The sequence below is a fragment of the Anas acuta genome, chromosome 1, assembly GCF_963932015.1.
Source record: "Anas acuta chromosome 1, bAnaAcu1.1, whole genome shotgun sequence".
Classification (NCBI taxonomy): Eukaryota; Metazoa; Chordata; class Aves; order Anseriformes; family Anatidae; genus Anas; species Anas acuta.
The window spans coordinates 161,584,727-161,605,590 of NC_088979.1; the positions used below are offsets into that span (position 1 = coordinate 161,584,727).

The window sequence follows — 20,864 nt, forward strand, 5'->3', positions numbered from 1 at the left end:
AAAACTTGAAAGATAGTAAGAACATTAAGTCTGAGGGTAAAAAAAAAAAAAAAAAAAAAAAAAAAAAAAAAGCATTTCTATCAGGGAAAAAAAGAAGCACACATTCCTTACAGGATCCAGTGATGAAACCACAAGCGGCTAGCCATTGATTTGCAGGTGTGCAGGTCTCTGAAATACCCCCACAGCCACAACAAGCCAGTCCCTGAAGGAAGGAGGCTGTTTCTCACCTTCTCTCCCCTGATCTGCTAAAGCAGGTTTTCATATTCCCTGGGGCAGTTTAAAATCCACAGAACCCCGGCTGACTGGGGGAAGATGCTGCTGTGGCTGATGCCAAACCACAGCCACACCACAGCCAGAGCTGAGTTGGTGGTTTCACACTGCTTCCTTCAGCTCCACCACAGAGGAAGGATTTTTATTCACTTTTTATGAAGAGCATGGAGAGCTTGAGTGCACAAGTGAAAGCATATTGTCACCAGCAAGTGAAGTTGCCACAGTATTAGCACTAATTGGACTTGGCTGTGGTGCAGGAGATGTCTCAGAGGGCTGGAAGCAGAACATGGACATTTTCCCGTCTGGAAACTGATGGCGCATAATGAAATTCATTCCCAGCTGGTGGATTTTGGAGGCCTTCATGAAAGGGCCTGTCCTCTAATCAAAAGATAACCCTTGCCTAAAGCCCATGACTTCACTTGAATCCTCCCACCCTATTTTATTTGTAAAGACAATGAAAAATACAGCTGTCCACACAGAGCAGGTGCCTCCTCTCCCACTCACAGAAAGCCCAGCTCTTCAGGACCAAGGCATCTTGCTCCATCTGCTAAGGAACAGACATTTTGCTGTCCTCTTGCCCCAAATCATATACTCTCTTTCAGAAGCCAGGGGTCTTCAGTCTCCTACCAGCGTGTCACGCTGGCTTGCGTTAGACCTCCCCGAGCAAGCCAGTAGGAGATGCAAGGTGGTGGAGGAAAAAATAAAGAGAGCCACAGTGCTATGCAAGCAACAGAAACCAAGGTGACGTACAGCAGGGGACACAGAGAGGCAGAGAGACCCTGGCAGAGGCAGGAGGCACTGGCCAGCCCTGGACTCCAGCTGCTGCTGGAGCAGTGGCAAGAACAAGCAGATTTCAGCACCAGGGATCTCTAATCCATCAGCAGCGCTCGCGGCATGTGCTGCCAGCTAGCACCAGCCTGACAGCAGCCAGGTACACGGACCAGCGGGGACATAACGAGCTGCTAACAAGACCCCAGCTTAAAGGCTCCGAAAGGTCAAAAGTTACATATGCTCCCTTGCCCTCCAAGTTTCTGAAAAGGGCAATTTCTGCATCAGTGGGAACATGTTATTTATATCTTCTCTCTCCTCCTCGCAGGAGTTAAGAAGCGAGTCTTAGCACTGTGCCTCCCACTACTGGAGCAGGGCTTCCCAGACACTGGGCAAGCAGGTCCCGCCGAAGCCAGTGAGACTTCAGGGCCAGCCAGTGCTCTTGGTTATAGCACAAGGTTCACTCATTAGTCCTACAATGGGAGAAAGGTCTATGGCACAAGTTCTCCTTTCTCCGTTCCTGCTCTCAGCTGCCTTGCTGAGTTGTGTGGAGGTACATCGCTCACTTGGCTGTGAGACAACCTCCATGACACTACCTGCAAATGACATATGATAATCCTTGAGTCTGAGGTGACAGGCAATACCTACTGTGGCCGGAGAAAAAAGGGCAGCAATCCTATTGTACAATCCTATTGTAAGTACTTTTAGTACTCACTGACTCACTATTCAGCTGTCCCAAGCCCTAGCAACTCTTAATTTCCACTTGGGGAACATGGTCCCGTGAAAACAGAGCTTGTCCTTGATGTCTCAGGAAAAATGTTTTCCAACTGTTCATCAAGGGATCTTTTGCATTTCTTAACTGGTTGACACAGAAAGCTCCAGATGAAAGTATTTCACCCAAAGTGGAAGTATCATGTCCAAACAATGCACCAAGCTAGCTTACCAGCTGTTTTCATATTTGAGGAATCTGAGGTGCAGAATTTAACTTACCTTTGTTCCCCCCCTTAATTTATTTCTTTGCAAAGGCAGTATAATTCCACATTTGTATTTTCATTCCAAAGCAAATGCTTCGCTGCACTTTTTATTAAAATGAAATCTGGTGTGTGCAGCCTGGTGTTAAATGAGAGACTATTAAAGCCAATCAGTGGAGAACTCATTAGTAACCCTACAACAACAAACTAGTAGTTATGGCCCAGCATTCACAAGCAGTCATGACAACCAGTAGGAAGAACCCAGGTCTCGTTGAAGGCTATAATAAAAACATAGCTTATGTAGTCCAACGACTGAATATCCATACAAAACGGCTGATCTTCTATTTCTCAAATGATATGTGCCAGAAATCATATTCTTTTCTCATGACTCATCCCTGAATACCTCTCTCAAGAATACTCTTGTCATTTAGCTATTTCTTCCCATTTCTAAAATGTAATGAGAAGCACCCATCCTGAGCTCAAGGAAATCTGTCCCATCAATTAAAATAACGAAATAAGCAGAAGGCTGCCTATAAACACATCCACCTCTGCCCACTCACTCCTTAGCAGCCATGGTGAAAGGAGAATAGAAGAGTTTTGCAGAATGCCTAGAAGGTTAGCAACTCCACTTGGAAGGGCTAAGAGGGAAGAACTCCAAATCTGAGCATCTCTCCAGAGGAAAACCCTGTTAGAAACTCCTTCCCAACCTCTGAAATCTTCTTGCTTGGCAGAGCAGAGTAGAAGCACAGTGATTTGCTGAATGGAGGGGAGAAGACCAGCCATCAAGATAACTATAAGCTTTGTGGACTGGAATATTCAAATCAGATCACTTTCTGGGACAATGGAGGAATAAATAAACGGATACCTATTAAAAACAAAACAAAGAATTAAAGAGCGCAATTGAACTGGAAAACAGCATGTGGATAGTTAGACTCCAACTGATCACCTAAGCCTATTATTAGCATAAATTGAGATATATCCCTCACAGAGTAAAACTTGCTCAAGAATCCTTCAAAAAGAAAAATAACAATACTTGTAGAATGAACCTTCCTTAATGTGTCACACTCTTACTAGTTAGTAGAGTTATCTTGCCAGCAGGTTCTTTTCTAGGACAGAATTTACAATGTTCAATGGTCAAGATCGCACTTCTGCAGTTCCAGTCTAACACAAAGGAGTATCAGCTTCAAGATAGACAAGAAACAGTTGCTATGAGACCATTATTAATATGAGAAGATGCACACCAAACACCTACAGTGGTGAGAAATGGCATTTAGATAACAGTCCATCTCAATTTATTTATTTTTTTGTGCTTGCAGACATACCTCAAGGAAAGCTTTATTAACCCAAGCACTTGCAAAAACAAACAAAAGCGCCAATGAAAGAAGGGGCAAAAACATAGAGAAATTGAGTTTTCTTTCTGAATTTCAGCAACATTTGGTCCAATTCCTCCTCAATCCATTATGAACCCATAGAGCAGGACCATTGATTTTAGTTGCATCCAGAACTATTGAATGTTAAGGAAAAAAAAAAAAAAAGAATAAAAGAAAAAAATGTAAGAAATGATTAGGGTTCAAAGGCAGATCTTGGGAAATGACTAATTCACAGTGTTAGTGTATAATGTGCCCAGCTGAACTAAATTACACATTTTTTTTAGTTGTATGTGTCACTCTCCAAAGAACAAAATGGGAAAATTCTTTTATTGTACTGACTCCTAGCTATGGATTTGAAGTAAATCAGACCTCTTTGGATTAGCTTCAAGAGTTTCTGAAACACCAGCTACGTGGTGATGTATTATCTGAGGTCACACACACTTTGCAGTCTCCCCAGACATCAAGCCCACGTACATACATTTCTCTATTCTGTGTAGGCATGTGGAGGGGGAACTGTAAATTGCAGATGGCTGAATATAGTATTGCCAGGTCCGGGGCAGGACTATAATTAGTTTTCCAGAACCTTCAATCCAGTCCAAAGTATATCAAGAGAGGTTTAAAGCTTAGGATATAGTGAATTCCAGTGGTTCAACATGACTTGAAGGTATGAACACAGATTATAACCATTAACTTCTGTGGACCTTGGTTCAGGTAGTGAGGTGAACTTATACCTTCAAGCTAGCTTCTTCCCACTTCCTTCTCCCTCTCGTCTGCTTTTCCTCCTGCCCAGATTCAGGCTGTGAGGCTGAGCTTGAAGCTCAGCACATTTTGACTGAAACTTTGGATTTGTAAAAGCAAAAGCTAATTTTGGACACCACTAGCTTTTATATGCCAAAAGGTGCCTGAAAGTAATTTAATTTAAAAAGAAGACCAAGCACACAACCTACTAGAGGTCACGCTGTTTAACCACCTCACTCAGAAGTACCAATGGGGTGGAAACATTTGCAGGAGGCAGAACCCCCAGCCTGGCAGAGCACAGGTCAGCACTGTGCGAGGCAAAGCGAGTATTTGCACAGTGATCACAGAAGCAACTGCAACACAGTGTAATGATTTCTGAGCTAGTTCAGGTGCCTGCAGCAATCTAAGCACTGGCAGAATGGAGCTTGGCATGGACTAATTGACTCCGTTTCTCAGAGAGACTGATGTCAGTACCCAAACTAAGTTGGGTATATCTACACGTATCTGCAGTCATTGCTGTGAATGTTATACCCCAAGTAGACAAGGGAGAAGGAACAGAATGATTTGGGCCGTGAAGGTGAGAAGAAATATAATTCTTTCAAAAGTGACAAGAGCTGCTTTAGTGTGGGGTGCCCAGGCTTCAGGGCATATCTACGCTGCACAACAGTGCTGTCATATTTAGAGACTCAGGAGTCTCCGAGCAAGTGCCTCCTATCCAATGCAAAGGAGTGCTATGCAGAATCTGATGACTGCTCACAGAAGCATAGCTATATGGGTGTGATATTATGCACAGGCTAATTAGTAGAAGGTCTCTGCAGAACACAGCATCACACAGCAGGGGACAACATTTTTTTTTTCTAAAGAAATGCTGAAAAGTCACAACACAACTCCCCTCCAAAATCCCTATCCATTTGGAAAGGTTAAAAGCATCCTGCCTTTATGCTACTTCTGACAACTTTGTATATATTAAATATATTCTCCCTGTTTAATTATTCCAGGGATGACTCAATGGAGCAGCACGAAACACCCCTTTCCACTAAGCCTAACTGGGAAGGAATTCAATAAAAATACTGGGCACCTTCAGTGATCCAAGACTTGCAGACAACAAAAAGAGTGAAATCAGGAAAGAGGAAATCAAGGCAATGAGACCTGGTAATATGTCAATGGATCACAGAGACGAAGAACAAATAGCAGACAGAGTCATGGGCAATCTAATGGGTAAAAAAAGGAGACTTCTTTCAATCCACAACTTTCAGGCAACGCAAAATCATGTTCTGCTTTTTTGTCCACCAGTCCCTCTATTTTCCAAGTACAGTTTACAGCAAGAGGTCACAGCACAGAAACCAATCCATCACATTTACACTACTACATGATTCACGGAACAAATGAATAAAGATGCTGCACTCTCTGTGGCCACGACTCTCAACAACTACTACCTGGATTCCCCATATCCTACTGCAAAGGAACTGACATGCCCAAGGATTTTATATGTAAAACACTGGAGAATGACAGCTGAGCAGGTCAGGGGACATCTGTCTAATTGCAGATATCACCTCCCCCAACTCTTCCCATTTCTAATTTTCTGGGTTGCTTAGCTACACACTCAAATTCTAGCTGGGACAAAAAAGGAAGATCTAGTAATCAGAGGTTGTTCCACCGCATGCTTCCTCTGTGGCCTCGAGCAGACATCTTAGCACTGTTTCTTCAGAAAATTTGAATCTGAATTAGACAAAGATGATTAATTCAAATAGGTTTTAATAGGTTTTCCTTTTTTTTTTTTTAATATCCTTTGCCATCTATAAAAACTCCCAGTCCTGATGGAGGTGCTTAGGTTCTCTATGTAATGTGCATAGAGAATGAGACATAAAACAGCAAGCGGACACTGGCCAATGAGATGCCAATGAGCAGGATGCACAAGTCCATTCTCTTTGAGTATACTGGATGCTTAAGGCACCTGAGGACTTTAAAAGCTTTAAGGATTAAGCAGGAGCACACCAGAGTTTTTGACCCTAGCTCTTTTTACAGCTTTAGTTCTCCAGACCACTCTGCACTTCCTTCTCTCCTGTGATTGAGGGGTAATGGGCAACAAGACACTCAGTACACAGACAACAAGTGCCATGAAAATATCCCAGATGGGTCACACAACCATCACCTCTAAAGGACACCTGTTCATGTATTATTGGTGCCTGGAACAGAACCTGGGGCCTTCTAGATTTAAATACAAAAATCCCCACTGCCTGCAGCAAGAATCCACCTGACACTTACAGACTCATTTGTGCAAAGACTCTCCAAGAAGTTCAGCACTGTTATGGAAACAAACCTGTTATGCATCAAGGGGCACACCTAAAATTTGCATTATGCCTTCACTGTGCCTTTGTCTTGTGTTGGCTTCCTCTTCATGTGGTGTGGCTGCTTTCAAACAAGATAACAGTACTGGCATTCAGGACTTAGAGCAAAGCAAGCCCCACCATTAGCACAGCTCCCCTTGCCCAGGTTCTAGCCAACACAACCCACTGATCCACTGTCCTAGTAAAATTATTCTAGTGGGCAGAGGTCCTTTGTGACCCCTCTTTTGTAAGGCTAGGCCAGCCCTCTCCCTTACCTGTTGAGCATGTTTGACTGGTAAATCCTTTTCTCCTGGGTGTTGTAACAGCTGCTCTTGGGCTCAGGGATGAAGCTGTGTTCAGACAGCATATCAGAAGCAGCCGTGGTGATTATGGCTATTCCATCCCTCACTCTGGCAGGAAGACCGTAGTCCCATTCATCATATGAGACAGAGATGAGCCCAGTGGGGAACTCGGATGGCACTGTGTCTGTATCCCCTGCCACCAGGCTGGGCACGATCCACGTGTAACCATAGCCTGTCAGACCCACAGAGTTGGCCACCTCAAAAATGTAGGTGGCCTCTTCCTTGGTACAGTAGAGGAGGATAACAGGGCTTTGGAGCTTCTTGAGCTGGTTTTGGATCTTTGAGTCCCCATCATCCAGGGACATGTCCAAGAGGAGGACCTCCTCCAGTTCCCAACCCACAAAGCTGTGTTCAATGGTACTGCGGATCTTGTTCACAAAGTCCTGGTAACCAGGGAAGTAAGTTGTGACAATGGAGAAGATGTACCAGTCATATTCTTCCATGATGTTGAGCATGACAGAAGCTTGCTGTTCTATTGATGGGCCAAACTGGAAGAACATGGATGACTCATCCTAGAATAGAAAGCCAAAGAGAAAAAGAGAAAGAGAAAACAAGAATAGGTCAAAGGAAATATACAACATCGCTAGTCAACCCATTGAGCATGTAGAGGGAGGCATGCAGTCAGAATCTTACACTTCATGTCTTGGCCAGAGTCTAAGGATTTTTAACAAAGTGAAGCAAGTGAAAAGGAAGTAAAAGCCTTTTTATGACCAGCTGTCCTTAATTTATTTTTAAAGGCAGGTTGCTGAAATTACTTAAAGGTTTCAAATGTTAGGCATGATTCTAACAGACAGGGAACAAGTGGTGCACAAGTGAGGCCAGAAAGAGATATGCAAAGTATGCCATATTTGCAGAAATTAACAGCTTTAATCTCAGGATTATCACAACCATATACATAGGATAAACAAGGTACATGTTAATTACAAATACATAACCACATATATAGGATAAACAGCTCTGTTTTTGATTTTCGGACAGTCACTCTAGTCTGAATATCCAGACTGAAATATACCTAGAGTAGGAAGAACCATTGGACAGAAATAGATCTGAGAACCTCTGTTGCAAGTTCCTCTCAGAGTAAGCAGTAACACAAGGTACTATGACTGTGAAGACTCAGTCTTAGAACAATATAAAACCTACTAAAATTGAAATAGAATTCTAAACCATCAAGGGTTTTGTTTATACCATGTTTTAGAGAAATGTTGGCTTAATATTTCTCTTGCTATTGCCTTCATATCCTTCCACCATGCCATGTTCATCTTTGCAAGAATCAGAACATGCATTTTTTTTATAACTCCCAAGACTATACAAGGGTTATATACAGATCTCATCTCTTCAATGGCATAATGCAAGCATTCTTTGTCCTGAGATTTCACAAGATACCAGGCTTTCAATTTTTAACAGATTTGGTAAAATCCAAATCCCACTTTTGCATGGTTCCTGATGGAAAGGGTTGGAAAGGCACTTCCCAATATGTTACCCTATAAACTGATCTCCACCTTTTTAAGTCAACTGCAGATTCCTACTGACTCCTGTAGAATAGGATTTAACCACAAAGGAAGAAAAAAAAAAAAAAAAGCAAACAAACAAAAAAAAAATCAGAATTAAGGTTATCTTTACACAGAGATTCACATTAAGATAACAAAATCCAATCACTACTTTTAGGAATAAGATAGCAGCTCTGCCTTCTCTCAGTCAGACAGAAGAGTTGAACCAGAGATCCAGAACAAGGTAGTCAGGAGTTTTAGATCTGGGGGAACTCATTGTGAAAATGCCCCAAAGCATTACCTCAAGACATTCACATTTAGAACAGCTCTCTACCAAATTCACTCTCCAACAGTTTAGCAGGTAGAGATGGTTTTCAGCAAGGGTGACAGTTAATCAGATATCCATCCATTTTTTTGTCATGTTTTTTATTACGTATTGTCATTTTCCCTATTGGCAAAACATGCCATTGCTCAGCAACTCCAGGAAAAAAATCTCTGATCTTGTAACCAGCCTTCAGCTGTTTATCTTCCCTGAACTCCCTGTGGGTCACAACCTATACCAAAGAGTTCTTGTTCCCAGATCCCAGTGCCTTTCCTATGAGGTTGTGAAAGTACTTTTGGGCTGCTCTTTGCTCACTGGAAAAATAAATGTACACAAAAAAGAAAAAAGAAAAAAAAGAAAAAGCAAATTGGAGATGAGACAAGACAAGACAATAAATAAATATATAAATAAAAGGAACAGCAACTGAGCCTCACAATCTGTGGAAAAGAGCTCGCATTTTCTAATCATTGGAATTCACCCCTTCTCCTACAATTGCGCTCAGGAAAAAAAAAAATACTCTTTCAATGAAGAGATATGCTTTATCTTTGAAGCTTGTGGATAAAATCAGGAAAGCCAGATGAAAGATTAAACAGCTGTCACGGCACCTGCCTGATATTGAAAACAGCCTGAACAAGCATCTCCAATACCCTTCATTGCACTGCGCCTTTGAAAGCCACCTGTAGCAAACTGAATGCTACAGTGTGAACACTCAGCTTTACCATAACATAAGAATGCAAGACACCCACAGTGGTAACTAGCATTTATTTATATATTAAATTCAACAAAAAAAAAAAAAATCTATTCTTATGCATAAGAATCTCTGCACTGAATGCGTGTTTCCAGTTTCTAGTAGAGAGTCTAAGAGTTGAAGGACCTGGCTACTGAATTATGGGAAGACTGAACACACAGGATATTGAATTCTTTTCTGAATAAACTATTGGGTGCTTTCTTCAGTGACAAAGAGGGGACATGAGGTGGTAAATCCACTAGCATGTCAAGGCTGTGGAGACACATTCACATATAGTAGTTACTAGACGTGGTAGGGAAGTGCCCTACCACATCTAGTAACTACGAGGGTTCTGCCGTCATTGCTGTGATTCAAAACTCAGTCAGATGCTCCAACTAAAGCATGTGCTGGCAGTTCATTCCACATAAGTGCACAGCACAGTTGAAAGAAATTCAGTCCCAAAGGCTCAGGCAGAAAATTCAGCACTCCTTACTAACCATAGCATATCAGAACATCAAAAATCAATACACCAAATAGATAGCTTTACCACAATCCAGCTAAACAATTCCTCTCCATCAAGAAACATATGCATCAGTCCTTAAAGAGCATCGACCACTTGGCTGTGCATGTAATAATTGCTCTTGAGCAACTGCTTGCATTTTTATTACAGAAGCAGCAAGAAGAGGCAACTTATATTCAAAATGTGAGCATTAAGGAGGTACAAGCCAGTCCAGCTTGCACCTTGGCAAGATGTTTCTTGGCACTTAATCACCCCAATAGTTGGGTAGCCAAATGCTCTTCATTCTCTAACCAACTCAGCACTCAGAAAAAAAAAGAGGGGTGAGGGAAGAAGGACAGACAACAGTGTGGAAGAAAGTGTCCCTCTCATAATAAATCAGGAGAATTGCTGATGGAGCTGGATGAGAATCTCAGTGAGTGCCTTTTAGGGTATAGAAAACCAAGTAAGAAATATTCCTGAGAGCCACAGTTTCCTTATTTTTGACCACACCTGATGGATAGCCAAGGAAAAAGAGAAAACGCTGAACTGACGGAGAACCACAGAGTTATCAGAGGTGGAATTTGACCTCACTGTGGTGCTACAATGAGAGACTAGATTAGGAGGCAGATCCAAGTTTTTCACCTACAGGTTCATTAGTGTTTTATTAGTCTAAAACCAGAAAGGAGTATCTTACCCCTCCAGATATTAAAGACTTCTATAAACATTGCAAGCTCCTATTTTTCTCCTGCAGAAATTTCATATTCCACCCTCCCCTTTTTCACCCTGGAAGAGCCAAAATATGGTTCAACATCGCCACTGGGAGACAGATTTAAGTTTGGGATTGGGACGGGTTGAGTTAGAAGGAGACGTCCCTCACACTGCACATACAGAGGTTAAAAACAATCCTCTGGCTACATTAGAAAAGCTTGTCTTTCTTCTATAGCCCTCCACCTGCAAGCCTGGGCTCCCCCATAGTTAACTGCTGCAAGATGCTGTAAGATGCAGCGGAGGTGTCCCTCACCCAGTCTGGAGGAAGAGAGACTCCATTACAGGATCTCAGTCCTCCAGAGATCCTACTACTCCCCCACCATAACCCTGCAAGGTCAGGGATCTGTGGTTTGCAGAGCTGAGCTGGAGGTGGAGCCAATCGACTGACACAGCACCACTCCCCAGCTGACAGATGGCTTCCCACAGAAAATCTGCTCGGAGTTTACCGATGCTGGGACAAGTATTGCCTCCCCCTCCAGCATGTTTAACCCCTCAGGGAAGGAGAGACTGGATTGCACGTGGTGAGGGAGCAAAGGCACGCACACTGAGGACTCCTCTTTGAGAAAGGTTCCTAGGTGGATGGAGATGGGTGTGGTGCAAGATTCAGGAAATGACCAAGTATTATTGCCAGTGCTTCTAAATTGTCAAATGCCTTCTGTCCCTGAAGGGCAGATCCATGTAGATGCTGCACTGGGGGCCAGATGAGACCCCGACCCCGGACCTGGGATGATAGCCCCTGACAAGGCTCTTGAAGGAGCCCTCCTGCAGCTACACCAGTTGAAACCAATCTCTGCTGTTTAGCAAACCATTTACCTCTGCTGTGGCAGGAGAGGTCCCCAGGGTGCTTTTCTCACAAGTTCTTTCCTAACAGCCTCTCTGGATTCCCAAGACAAGCAAAAGCAATTACTGCCTTGCAAACAACATCTTACTATTGAGAGCAAAACGGCTTCTCGGCATGGGGCAGTCTTGAGAACATCCCATCCCTAAAGCAAAGGAATGTAGGATCCCCAAAACCAGTTGCAGTGAGCCAGTCATCTTGAGGAACTAGAGAGCCTTCCACTAAGCTATAGCTGCTGATTTAGAAAGTAAGAAGATTGGCATTTTATGTTTCCTTCTAAGGTTCCTCTGTGTAGATTATTCAAATATAATCTGGCAGTGTGTGTGTCATGCTGAGCTGACATAATGGCTGAGTCTCAAACAGATCTTTAGTACTGGTAGCAAGTTACTTAGTATCAGTGCAAGTGCCAGAGCCCACAAGGCCCAGGTGTGTCAAGTTATACACAAGGATTAAGTGTGTGAGGAGTGAGTCAAGAGCATATTTTTGCAAAATGCCCTCAGCTGCTATCTTTGCACAGGTGCAAGAGAAATACAGTTTGTTCTGCTCTGGGAGTGGTTCCTTTTCATTAGGCTTTTGGAAGCATCAGTATACCTCATACCCATTTACCAATGTATAAAAACACCTGTGCTGCCATAATTTAGTGACTGGAGTGTGTCCTTCCCATCTTTTCCAGTGCTCTGGTTTGCAAAGGGGATCCTGTAAGATCTTCATGATTTCGGGCCACTCTACCTTTTCAAAGCCTTGTTGTCATTTTCCTGATTTAGAAGAAAAGTTGTGTGTCTTTAGTACTGTCTTGATTTGCAAAATTCCTCTATGACCTACAGACAAATTACATAGGGCTCCCTCTTGTACAGACTTCAGCCCTACCTACCACAGATTTTATGGAAGCAAAAAGGAGTGAGCAAGCACCAACCAACTTCAGGGAAAACACAGACCTTAATTTCCCTACCTATGTATTTCTTTTCTTCAAAACTGAGACACCACTGTGTACCTATTTGTCACAGTCCTGGTGGGATACCTGATTCAGAAGGAGTTTTATTGTTCATGATGGAAAATGCCACAACAGTTCAAGGTCTTATAATTAAATTTTCTATATTTCTGAGTCCATTTATTATAACAAATCTGACAGGAAATCAGGATCTTTGTTGCTTAAGTGTTCATCTACTGCTGTTTATTCTTACCACAAATGCATCACTGCTTCTGGCTAGCCTGGAGCCAGAATCTTCTGCCTGTTTGTTTTTCCTCCCCACGTTTAATTTTTTTATTTAGTTTTCAACAACTCAATACAATAAAACTCTGTTTTTAATATTACCCTACTGCCTCTTACTGTTTGAGTACTGTTCTTGAGTGCTTGCACTAGGGAGCGTGAGAATATAGTGGCACTACAGCCCTAGCACAATGTCCCCATGGTGGGACTGGGGACTAGAACAGTGTCTCTGCATCCATCACATACACACATTTCCACAAAGACACACATTTGCAGCAAAGCCTACTCAAAATAAGGCTGGACTGTGTCATTTGTTAACGACACTCTTTCTAGCTGATACCATTCAGTAGGATTTCAAATCTCTCCTATCTTGCTACAGTAGGTTCCCTGGGTTATTAGTGATTTTGGCTTGCACAGCAGATGGAGCAGATGACCTCTTGCAGTCCCCTCCCAGTGCTCTGATTCTCTGATGAGCAAATCGTTCTTCGTGTAAATCTTCAGAGCTGCCCTGGGAACGTGCTGTCATTGGGAAGTTCAAGTTTGTTAGGTGCAGAAATGTGGTTGACATAACTATATTTATCAGTTCCCTCACTTGTTCTAGTAATAGCTATTGAATGCATTGGCCTTATTTGACAGAAGGTCACATCTCAAAGATGATAGTCACAGAGAAATTATTACAAATGTTCATATATGACTGAGAGACATGTTTCAATGTCTCCACTGAGCGAAAGGCAAGCAGAACTCAAGACACCATCTGCATGGCCATTGGGCACACATGGCAGAAGACAAGCCAACGCACCAAGGGACATCATAAGAGACAGGAAGGAAAATGGACGTTGTCACAGCTGGAAATGGAGTGTTTCAGGCACATACAATACAAAGCCAGAGGAAAACAGGACTCATTCTTTCCACTGTTCACACAGTTTGAAACTTGTCATAGCAGAAACAAAGTCCAGACATACATGGTACCAGGTGGCTTTGACAGGATAAATACTGTACAGAACCATTAACACTGTGACAAATTAGTAGAGGGCAGTAAGACCTCTCTTTTACAGGCCAGCATTTTGCTGTCTTCCTGGTCCCTGCTGTAGTGCACCCAAGTAGACAAGAAAGGTCTGCAGCAGTCAGAATAGTTGTTGACTCTCTAGGTCTTCTCTGGAAGTAACCATCACTGGTGGCTGCTGCGAATAATTGTGATAAGGAATCTAGAGTTTCCAGTCTAGCTCAGTTTTGTTACCCTGATAAAGGGTAACAAAGCAACCAAGATTCACATGTACAGTGATATTAACTATACACTTAAGTATCATCATATACACAGCCTCCAGTTGTGGTTTGGGCATTAATCTCTGTGTAGCAGTGAAACTGATTTGTTGCAGAGCTTTAGCCCAGGGGCAACTGTGTAAGCATTCTAGCACCAAGGAGCTCCTGAGAGTCATAATGAAAAGGTCTTTGATTAAAGATGACTCAAGGGCTGAAAACAGCTAAGAGATTTCCAGTTTGCACTTAAGAGTCTGCAGAAATCATTCGTCCGAAACATTTTGCAACAGAGGAAACAAGAGACACCCTAGATTTTGTTACCACATGCATTTAATGAACAAAATGAAAGAGTCAAACACATCAGGACCATTGTCCAGTGGAATCCTGAGGAAACACCAAAGGTTGTTTGCACCAAACACCAAAGGTGAGGGGTCCACCAGCTGTGAACTTCATAAGCAATCACTGGTGAAAGCAGACTAATATACAATGGTATGTCATACCAGATTCTCAGAGCATCACATATGGATGCCAGCATTTCTCCGCGTTGGGGAAACGTCAGTTAGCAAGCTGCCAGGATAAACAATTTTCACATCAGGGATATTGCATTTCCATTTTCACCTCTGTATGTGTGTGCTTCCTTGTTTGATGAGCTTACATATAATGGATTAAGCCACTGGTCACTCTGGGTAGATTCCCCTGTCAGGTGCCATGTTATACCACACTGGCAATCTAGGCAGTCCCAGCTCAGACAAACCCACTGACTGGGATCCTGACAGGGTGAGCCCAAAACAGTTAGAGGAAAGCCAGACTGCCCCATTACTCATCCACTCAATTACATAATGGTGTTTGCCCAGGGATTCTTTTCTGGCTGTCTTATCCTCCAGTCTAGGGACTAAATTTTGACTGTAAGCTGAATGGCATGTCATTGGTATAGCCAGATCAATCAACAGCAGCCATAAAACTCTCCAGCACTCTTTAAAAAAGTCCAGTCACAGTATCTGGCAAGATGTCATTGAATAAATTTTGCAAATCAACTATCCAGGATGAAATACTATTTCTTTTTATCATTTCTAAATTAACTGCTCTTCCATTTCATCAAATATTCCTTTGGTCTTTTATTAAAAGCAAACCTGATTATAAGCTGAATGTCCAAAGGTTCACAGAGTCTATTTAGATAAGCTCTGGAAGTTCAGCATTGTGTCCAATGCCATCTGAGCCTCTCAGGAGCTGAAGATCTCCTCTCACTGTAGCCCAGCTGCGTACCATATCCAGGGACTGTCTGTGAGGAACCTCATTCCCCTTCTCAGCCACAAAGTAGTGATACCTTCCTTCCTCTCAAATTCTACATTGCTTATTAAAGCAGTAACCTTTTGTGGGAAAAGCTGTTGGTTCCTGTGTGTCCTACTACATGGCACCTGCAGTCCTGATGATGCCAAGGTCTGCTCAGCCTTTATGGACAGAGTGAAGTTGGCTGTGCCCATGCTCCAAGCTGGCCAGACCACAGCCAAAGTAGAGTCATCAATTTAAGGTAATGTTGTATTAAGACTGAATCTTTTCTCAGAAACTGTCCTTGTTAACCAGTTTAGACTGCTTTTAATGTTCTGATATAGCTATATACCCTTTGGATCAGAGATAGCTTGCCTCAGTTAGATCAGAGTACAGTATGTGCAAGCAGCTGAAGGCAAAGCCTGTGTACATGTGTCCTCTGCTTTCCTTAGCTAAGGAGCAGTAAAAAATTTCAGCCTTTAAAAAATAAGAAAATAAAACTTAAAATGGGAATGTTCTCTAGCAAGGGGACAAAAACAAGAGCTGAGGTCTGACTAGATTACAGACACTCTAGATTTCCCATTGCCCCACACCTAGCTGCCTCTTCTCTAAAAGGGTCATAATCAAGGCTCTAAATGGAAAAAGAAAAAAAAAAAAAATAGAAGAAAAAAAAAAAAGTTCCAGCCTTCACCGCCTTGGTTCCAGTTCAGAACTAGTGTTTCCCTGGCAACCACGCACACGTAATACAGCCGTGGCCATAAGCTCCTTAGAGCTGGTGCTGGCAGCCACAAAGGATGGCACCGCATTGCTCCCTGCAGTACTGCACGGGGTATGGCACGTCCCACTGGTGTCGTGGCTGTCACGGCTGGGGCTGGGCATTGTTACCCACATCCACCCACCCTGGATCTTCTGTCAGCCTTCTGGGACTGCAGAGATGAGGAGAGGGCCTGACAAGCTACCCATCTGGCAGATGGGTAGAAAGGGAGGTAGCACCTGCAAGGAGTGCCTTGGGGATGGTCACCTATGTGGTTGGTCCTTCACAGTCTTTGAGGTAGGAAAACGGGTCATTTCTGAGGCTCCTTGGAGGTAGGGTCTTGGGTGTGATAGTATCCCTTCTCTTTTCTTCTTGCCCCACTCTAACCTGGATCAGCAGGAAAAACTGATGATACCTCTCAAAAGGGACAAAGGCCACCCAACACCTTCACTTCTCCCCACCAGACAGAGGGTGAAGGATGTGATCCAAGGCTTCTGAGGCAGAAGGAGACTGCAGAATTCTGTATTCAAACCCAAATCTACAGACAAGAAAAGACATTGCCTCTTTCTTGCAGAAATCAAGATTTCCCTTCATCCTTATGCCCACCCAGGCTTCCTTCTCCACAGTAGCTCCTGACTCCCTCTATGCTCCTTGGCACTGTTTTCCTGCGTGGTGGGAAAGGAACATATGGAGCATATACACTGCTGTCTTTGCTTCACTTTATTCATACACTGTTTATACCCAGGAATTCAGCCGCAGAAATACAGCAAGGTTTATTCGGTTAGCCCAGGTCACTGGCTTCCTGCCTGAAGGTTGCCTCATGATTCAGAAAGAAGTGAGGCTAGAGTCCCAGCCTGTCTTTTCTCCTCTTGAGCCCGAGAGTAAGCACTCAGCCATTTCATATAGCATTCTGAGACTGCAAGGATCTACTCTATCTTCACTGCATGCTCCAAATTAGATCCTATCACTTTGGTAAGGAGGTGCTGCTTGCTCAGAGTACACCTCCTCCCTGCCCTGAACTCTCCCAAACATGACTCACCCCAGCTCACTCCAACCTGTGTGTTACAGCAGAGGCTGGGACGGGAGCAATGTCAAAGCCTAGCTGTGCACAGCAAAAAGGCCAGCTCCCTGTGGTATGCTTTAAGAGGACTTCTACCACCTTCCTTGCGCTGCCTGGGCATAAAATGAAGAAACAGCACCCTGGTCCGTTTTTGCTCAGACACGCTTCTGGCAAGCAGCTGCCTCATTAGTGCACAATGTGCACGTCTGCACCAGGCAACAGGAGGTACACAAACCCTGAGCTGGCCTTAAGGCATCCATGCATTAGCATTGCATGGACACTACAGCACAGGCCCAGTATAGCTGCCATTTCAGAAGACCTAACTAGTTCAAATCCTGGCCTGCACTGCACCTGTGACACTCCTTCTGGCTTCAGATCTGGCTGGTGACTCTCAAAGCCTAAGGAGAAGAATGAGAGGTGGATATCTGAACCATAGGGTCTGGACTCTGGATACAACCCCAGCTTTGGGAAGCTATCATATAACTGAAATGTGTTACAAGAGTCCTTGGCTGAACAAGCAATAAGCAGTTCAATATGCAGCCTCATTTGTCATGCCTGAAGGCCTGATCCCCATCAGAACAGGCTGTGGCCAGAGCTAGTTACCTCTCATGCTCCAGGATGGATGAAAGCATGGCAGTACCTGCCTTCTCCCTGTCCAGATCTCCTTCCTAGTCAACCAATGAGCAGCACCTCTGTCAAAAAGCTGCTGTCTTGCCTGTCTTGCTCATCTAATTGATTCACAAACTTTTAAACGATTATTGATTCTCCTCCTACCCACCGTGGAGACTTTGAGACCAATAAAGCACATGGAGTTATTTACACGGATATTAGAAAGGAAAGAAGCTCCCTCTTCAAATGTTCTTCTTGAGCTCCCATCTATTAAGTCTCGGAAACTCAATAGGAGGTTTCCTACAGCTTTACAGACAAAAACACTCACAAATATCTGAAGTCCCCTGCATGCACACATGCCAATCCAAACATTTGCAGGATGTTCTGCCAAATTCACACCTGCTGAATTATTGCTTCCTATTATTTTGTTTTGGGATCATAGCTCTTTAGTTCCTTTTCTTTGCACTGATGATTAACAGCCATTTGCTATACCCCTTGCTGCTATGAGAGTAAGACAGAAATTATGGCAAACCTGCTATTCTAGGAAAAGCCATTTCTGAACTCCAATGAATTGGAATTTGTTGTTGGTAAAAGAGTGGATCACAGGAGACCTGCAGAGGTAAAGCTTGCAATCTTCCCACAGTTCCAGAAACATTTCATATTCATAGTTGGTACAGTGACTGGTGCTGGAAGGACTATTATACCCATCTCCATGATCTAAGTAGATGAACATTTACACTCCTCATAGCCTGATGAAGAGGATTTAGGGGAGGGAATCAGTCAGTCTGACTTTGCAATATGGATGTGATAAGTTTCAGACCTGCATTTCTCTTCAACTGAGCAGCAAAATTCTGTGAGCTCGTTTTTAGTCAGCTTAGCTCTGTGCCAGAGTACATGTAATTGAATATGCTGGTTTTTTCTATACTTACCTGCATATTAATAGAAGGTGCCATCTATATATTCGTTGTGCCCTTGACATAACTTAAAAGCAGCAGCATAATAAATAAGATGTTCTTTTTGTACTTAAATTCAAGTTTTTCTATCTATATTAGGTTTTATACTTTTTTAAACAAAACCCAAGGCTGAGCTTGAAGTGCCACATCTTTTTCAAGATCACACGTGCACATGAAGCACTGAGATTTCTGTTGAGGATCGGCAGGGCAGAGAAAGGGATTGACAGAGCAGCAAAAGAATTTGCCTCTGCTGGCCATTAATAGTAAGAGTAACAAAAGCACCTGTGAGAATGAAAGCCAGGGTGAGGTATGTAAGGTATAGAAATAACTCTTTGACTGACTCAAAGGCAAAGCCAATGCATCTTGTTTTCCTGTATCTCCCGTTGTCTTTCCTCTTTCTTAACTACACACTCCAGCACAACAGGGGAGTGGGAAGTAGATGGAAGCCTCAGCAGGAGCTACCATAAGCCAGGGAGAAACGAGCTATTCAGTCTGAACATTGCCCTGCCAGGGCTCGTGATAAAAGATGGACAAATAAAGATATGAGAAGGGAAAGAAAAAGCCACATCCAGCACTGCACCTCCTGCAAGCGAAGAGTCGTTGGCTATGATGCTTTGTCTTTTCTTTCCACTTTGTCTCACTCTGTCTCATTATTTCCTGTCGTCCTCTACACTGCTGCCTCCGGGTTCTTTAGTGAATGCAGGTAGAGAGAGAGAGAGAGAGAGAGAGAGAGAGAGAGAGAGAAAGAGAGAGAGACATGGACATGCACAATGGCTCAAGGTAGGCAAATTGCCTCATCTCCGATGTGCCAGTTCCACTCCAAATCAGGCTGGCAGAGCCTGTAGTGGATTAGCATCTGACAATGATCCCTATGAAATGAGGTGATGGTGCAGTCCAGCCTTTCTGAAGATTAGCGTCTACATCACCACACATGCGTTCAGAGTTAATTAAGCCTCTGGTTAGTGCTCTCAGAGAGAAGCCAAGGATTATACAGGCTGCTTCACTACACAGCCCTGGTCACATCCCTGTGGAAGAGAACTCACATACCTTCAAATTATGGGGGAAAGGAACAGAAACATGCTTTTAACAGATCTTATTCTTCCCAACAAAGTAATGCCCTTCAGGACTCATCTTTCATGGAGGCAAGTAGTTATCTAATTGATATATACCAGGAAGATCTGGGTTTAAAAAAAAATAAAAAACAAAACAATAACAACAACAAAAAAAAACTATCTTTCCTTTAGACAGGTCAGAAAAACCAATACATGTGGGAAGAGAATAGCCACAGAAAGGTCTATTTCAGAGTGCAGCTAAGCAATTCTGGAAGCTGACAGAAAGTCATCAGTCTGGTCATCTAGCTTTAGGGTTATCTTTTTATATATATATATATATATATATACATTGTAGAAAGAAGTGCCTTTTCTCTTTTCCATGCAAAATATCTGAATATCTGACTCCTGAGAAGTATTCAGCTGAAAACCATTTCTTTCAAGTCTGGTGGCTATTGTAAGACACCCTAACCTTTTCATTATCTCAACGGATGCAGGATGTGTATATCCCTATACTGTGCATCCATCTGCACTGCATAGCAGCCTGCAGTGGTAGCTGTGTACATTTCATCTCAAATGACACCCTCTTCTTTTCTGTGCTAAGAGTAGAAGAAACAAAGTTGAAGAACTACACACATTCATCATCTTGGCATTAGCACTCACCAAGACATGCAACCTTGCAGAGTGAATGAGTATACTGCGTAGGAGATATCAGCCCAGTGCTCAAAAGCTCATGTGGCGTCCAGCTGCTCTTGCTATGTTATCCAGTAACTTCTAAGGGCTGATAATAGATCTCTTTCTCCACTCACTCATCAGGCTAATCCCATTAACTTCAAAGCCGCAGTATTCTCTCAAGGTGGAAGTGAGAGTATGGTCAGCCTCCTCATGCATGCAGCAGTAGGTTATGGATACAACCTCTGTATTTATCAGTGGCAAAACAAGGCAGATATCCCTCACTGCCCCTCCTTCCCATGGAATCTCTCTAATGTATCCCTAGGATGACCAAGGAAGGAAATGTGGCATTTTTATGTGTTTGCATTTTTTAAAACATACACACTTATGCATAAATAGATGGCTGAGGGTCCTCAATCCCCATTATTACAGGGAGCTTTACAAAGGGTATGAGTTCCCTTTCAGCTGACCTCTGTGTGAGACTTTGCACAGCAAATTGCATATTCCCCAAATTCACTGCTATGCAGCAAGCAAATTCTTGGGTCCTCAGAAGACTTTCACTTCACTCCATAAGCACCAGCATGTCTGTT

The 20,864-nt window shown here is 43.1% G+C and overlaps 1 protein-coding gene across 2 annotated transcripts in view; it reads right to left on the minus strand.

Moving 5' to 3' along the window:
* GRIN2B (glutamate ionotropic receptor NMDA type subunit 2B) overlaps window positions 1–20,864 on the minus strand; it is a 199,309-nt gene that overhangs the window by 108,330 nt on the left and 70,115 nt on the right. For both annotated transcript variants that reach the window (XM_068668982.1, XM_068668983.1), the window contains exon 4: window positions 6,720–7,318. In XM_068668982.1, the coding sequence (XP_068525083.1) occupies window positions 6,720–7,318 (599 nt within the window). The remainder of the gene's footprint in view (window positions 1–6,719; window positions 7,319–20,864) is intronic.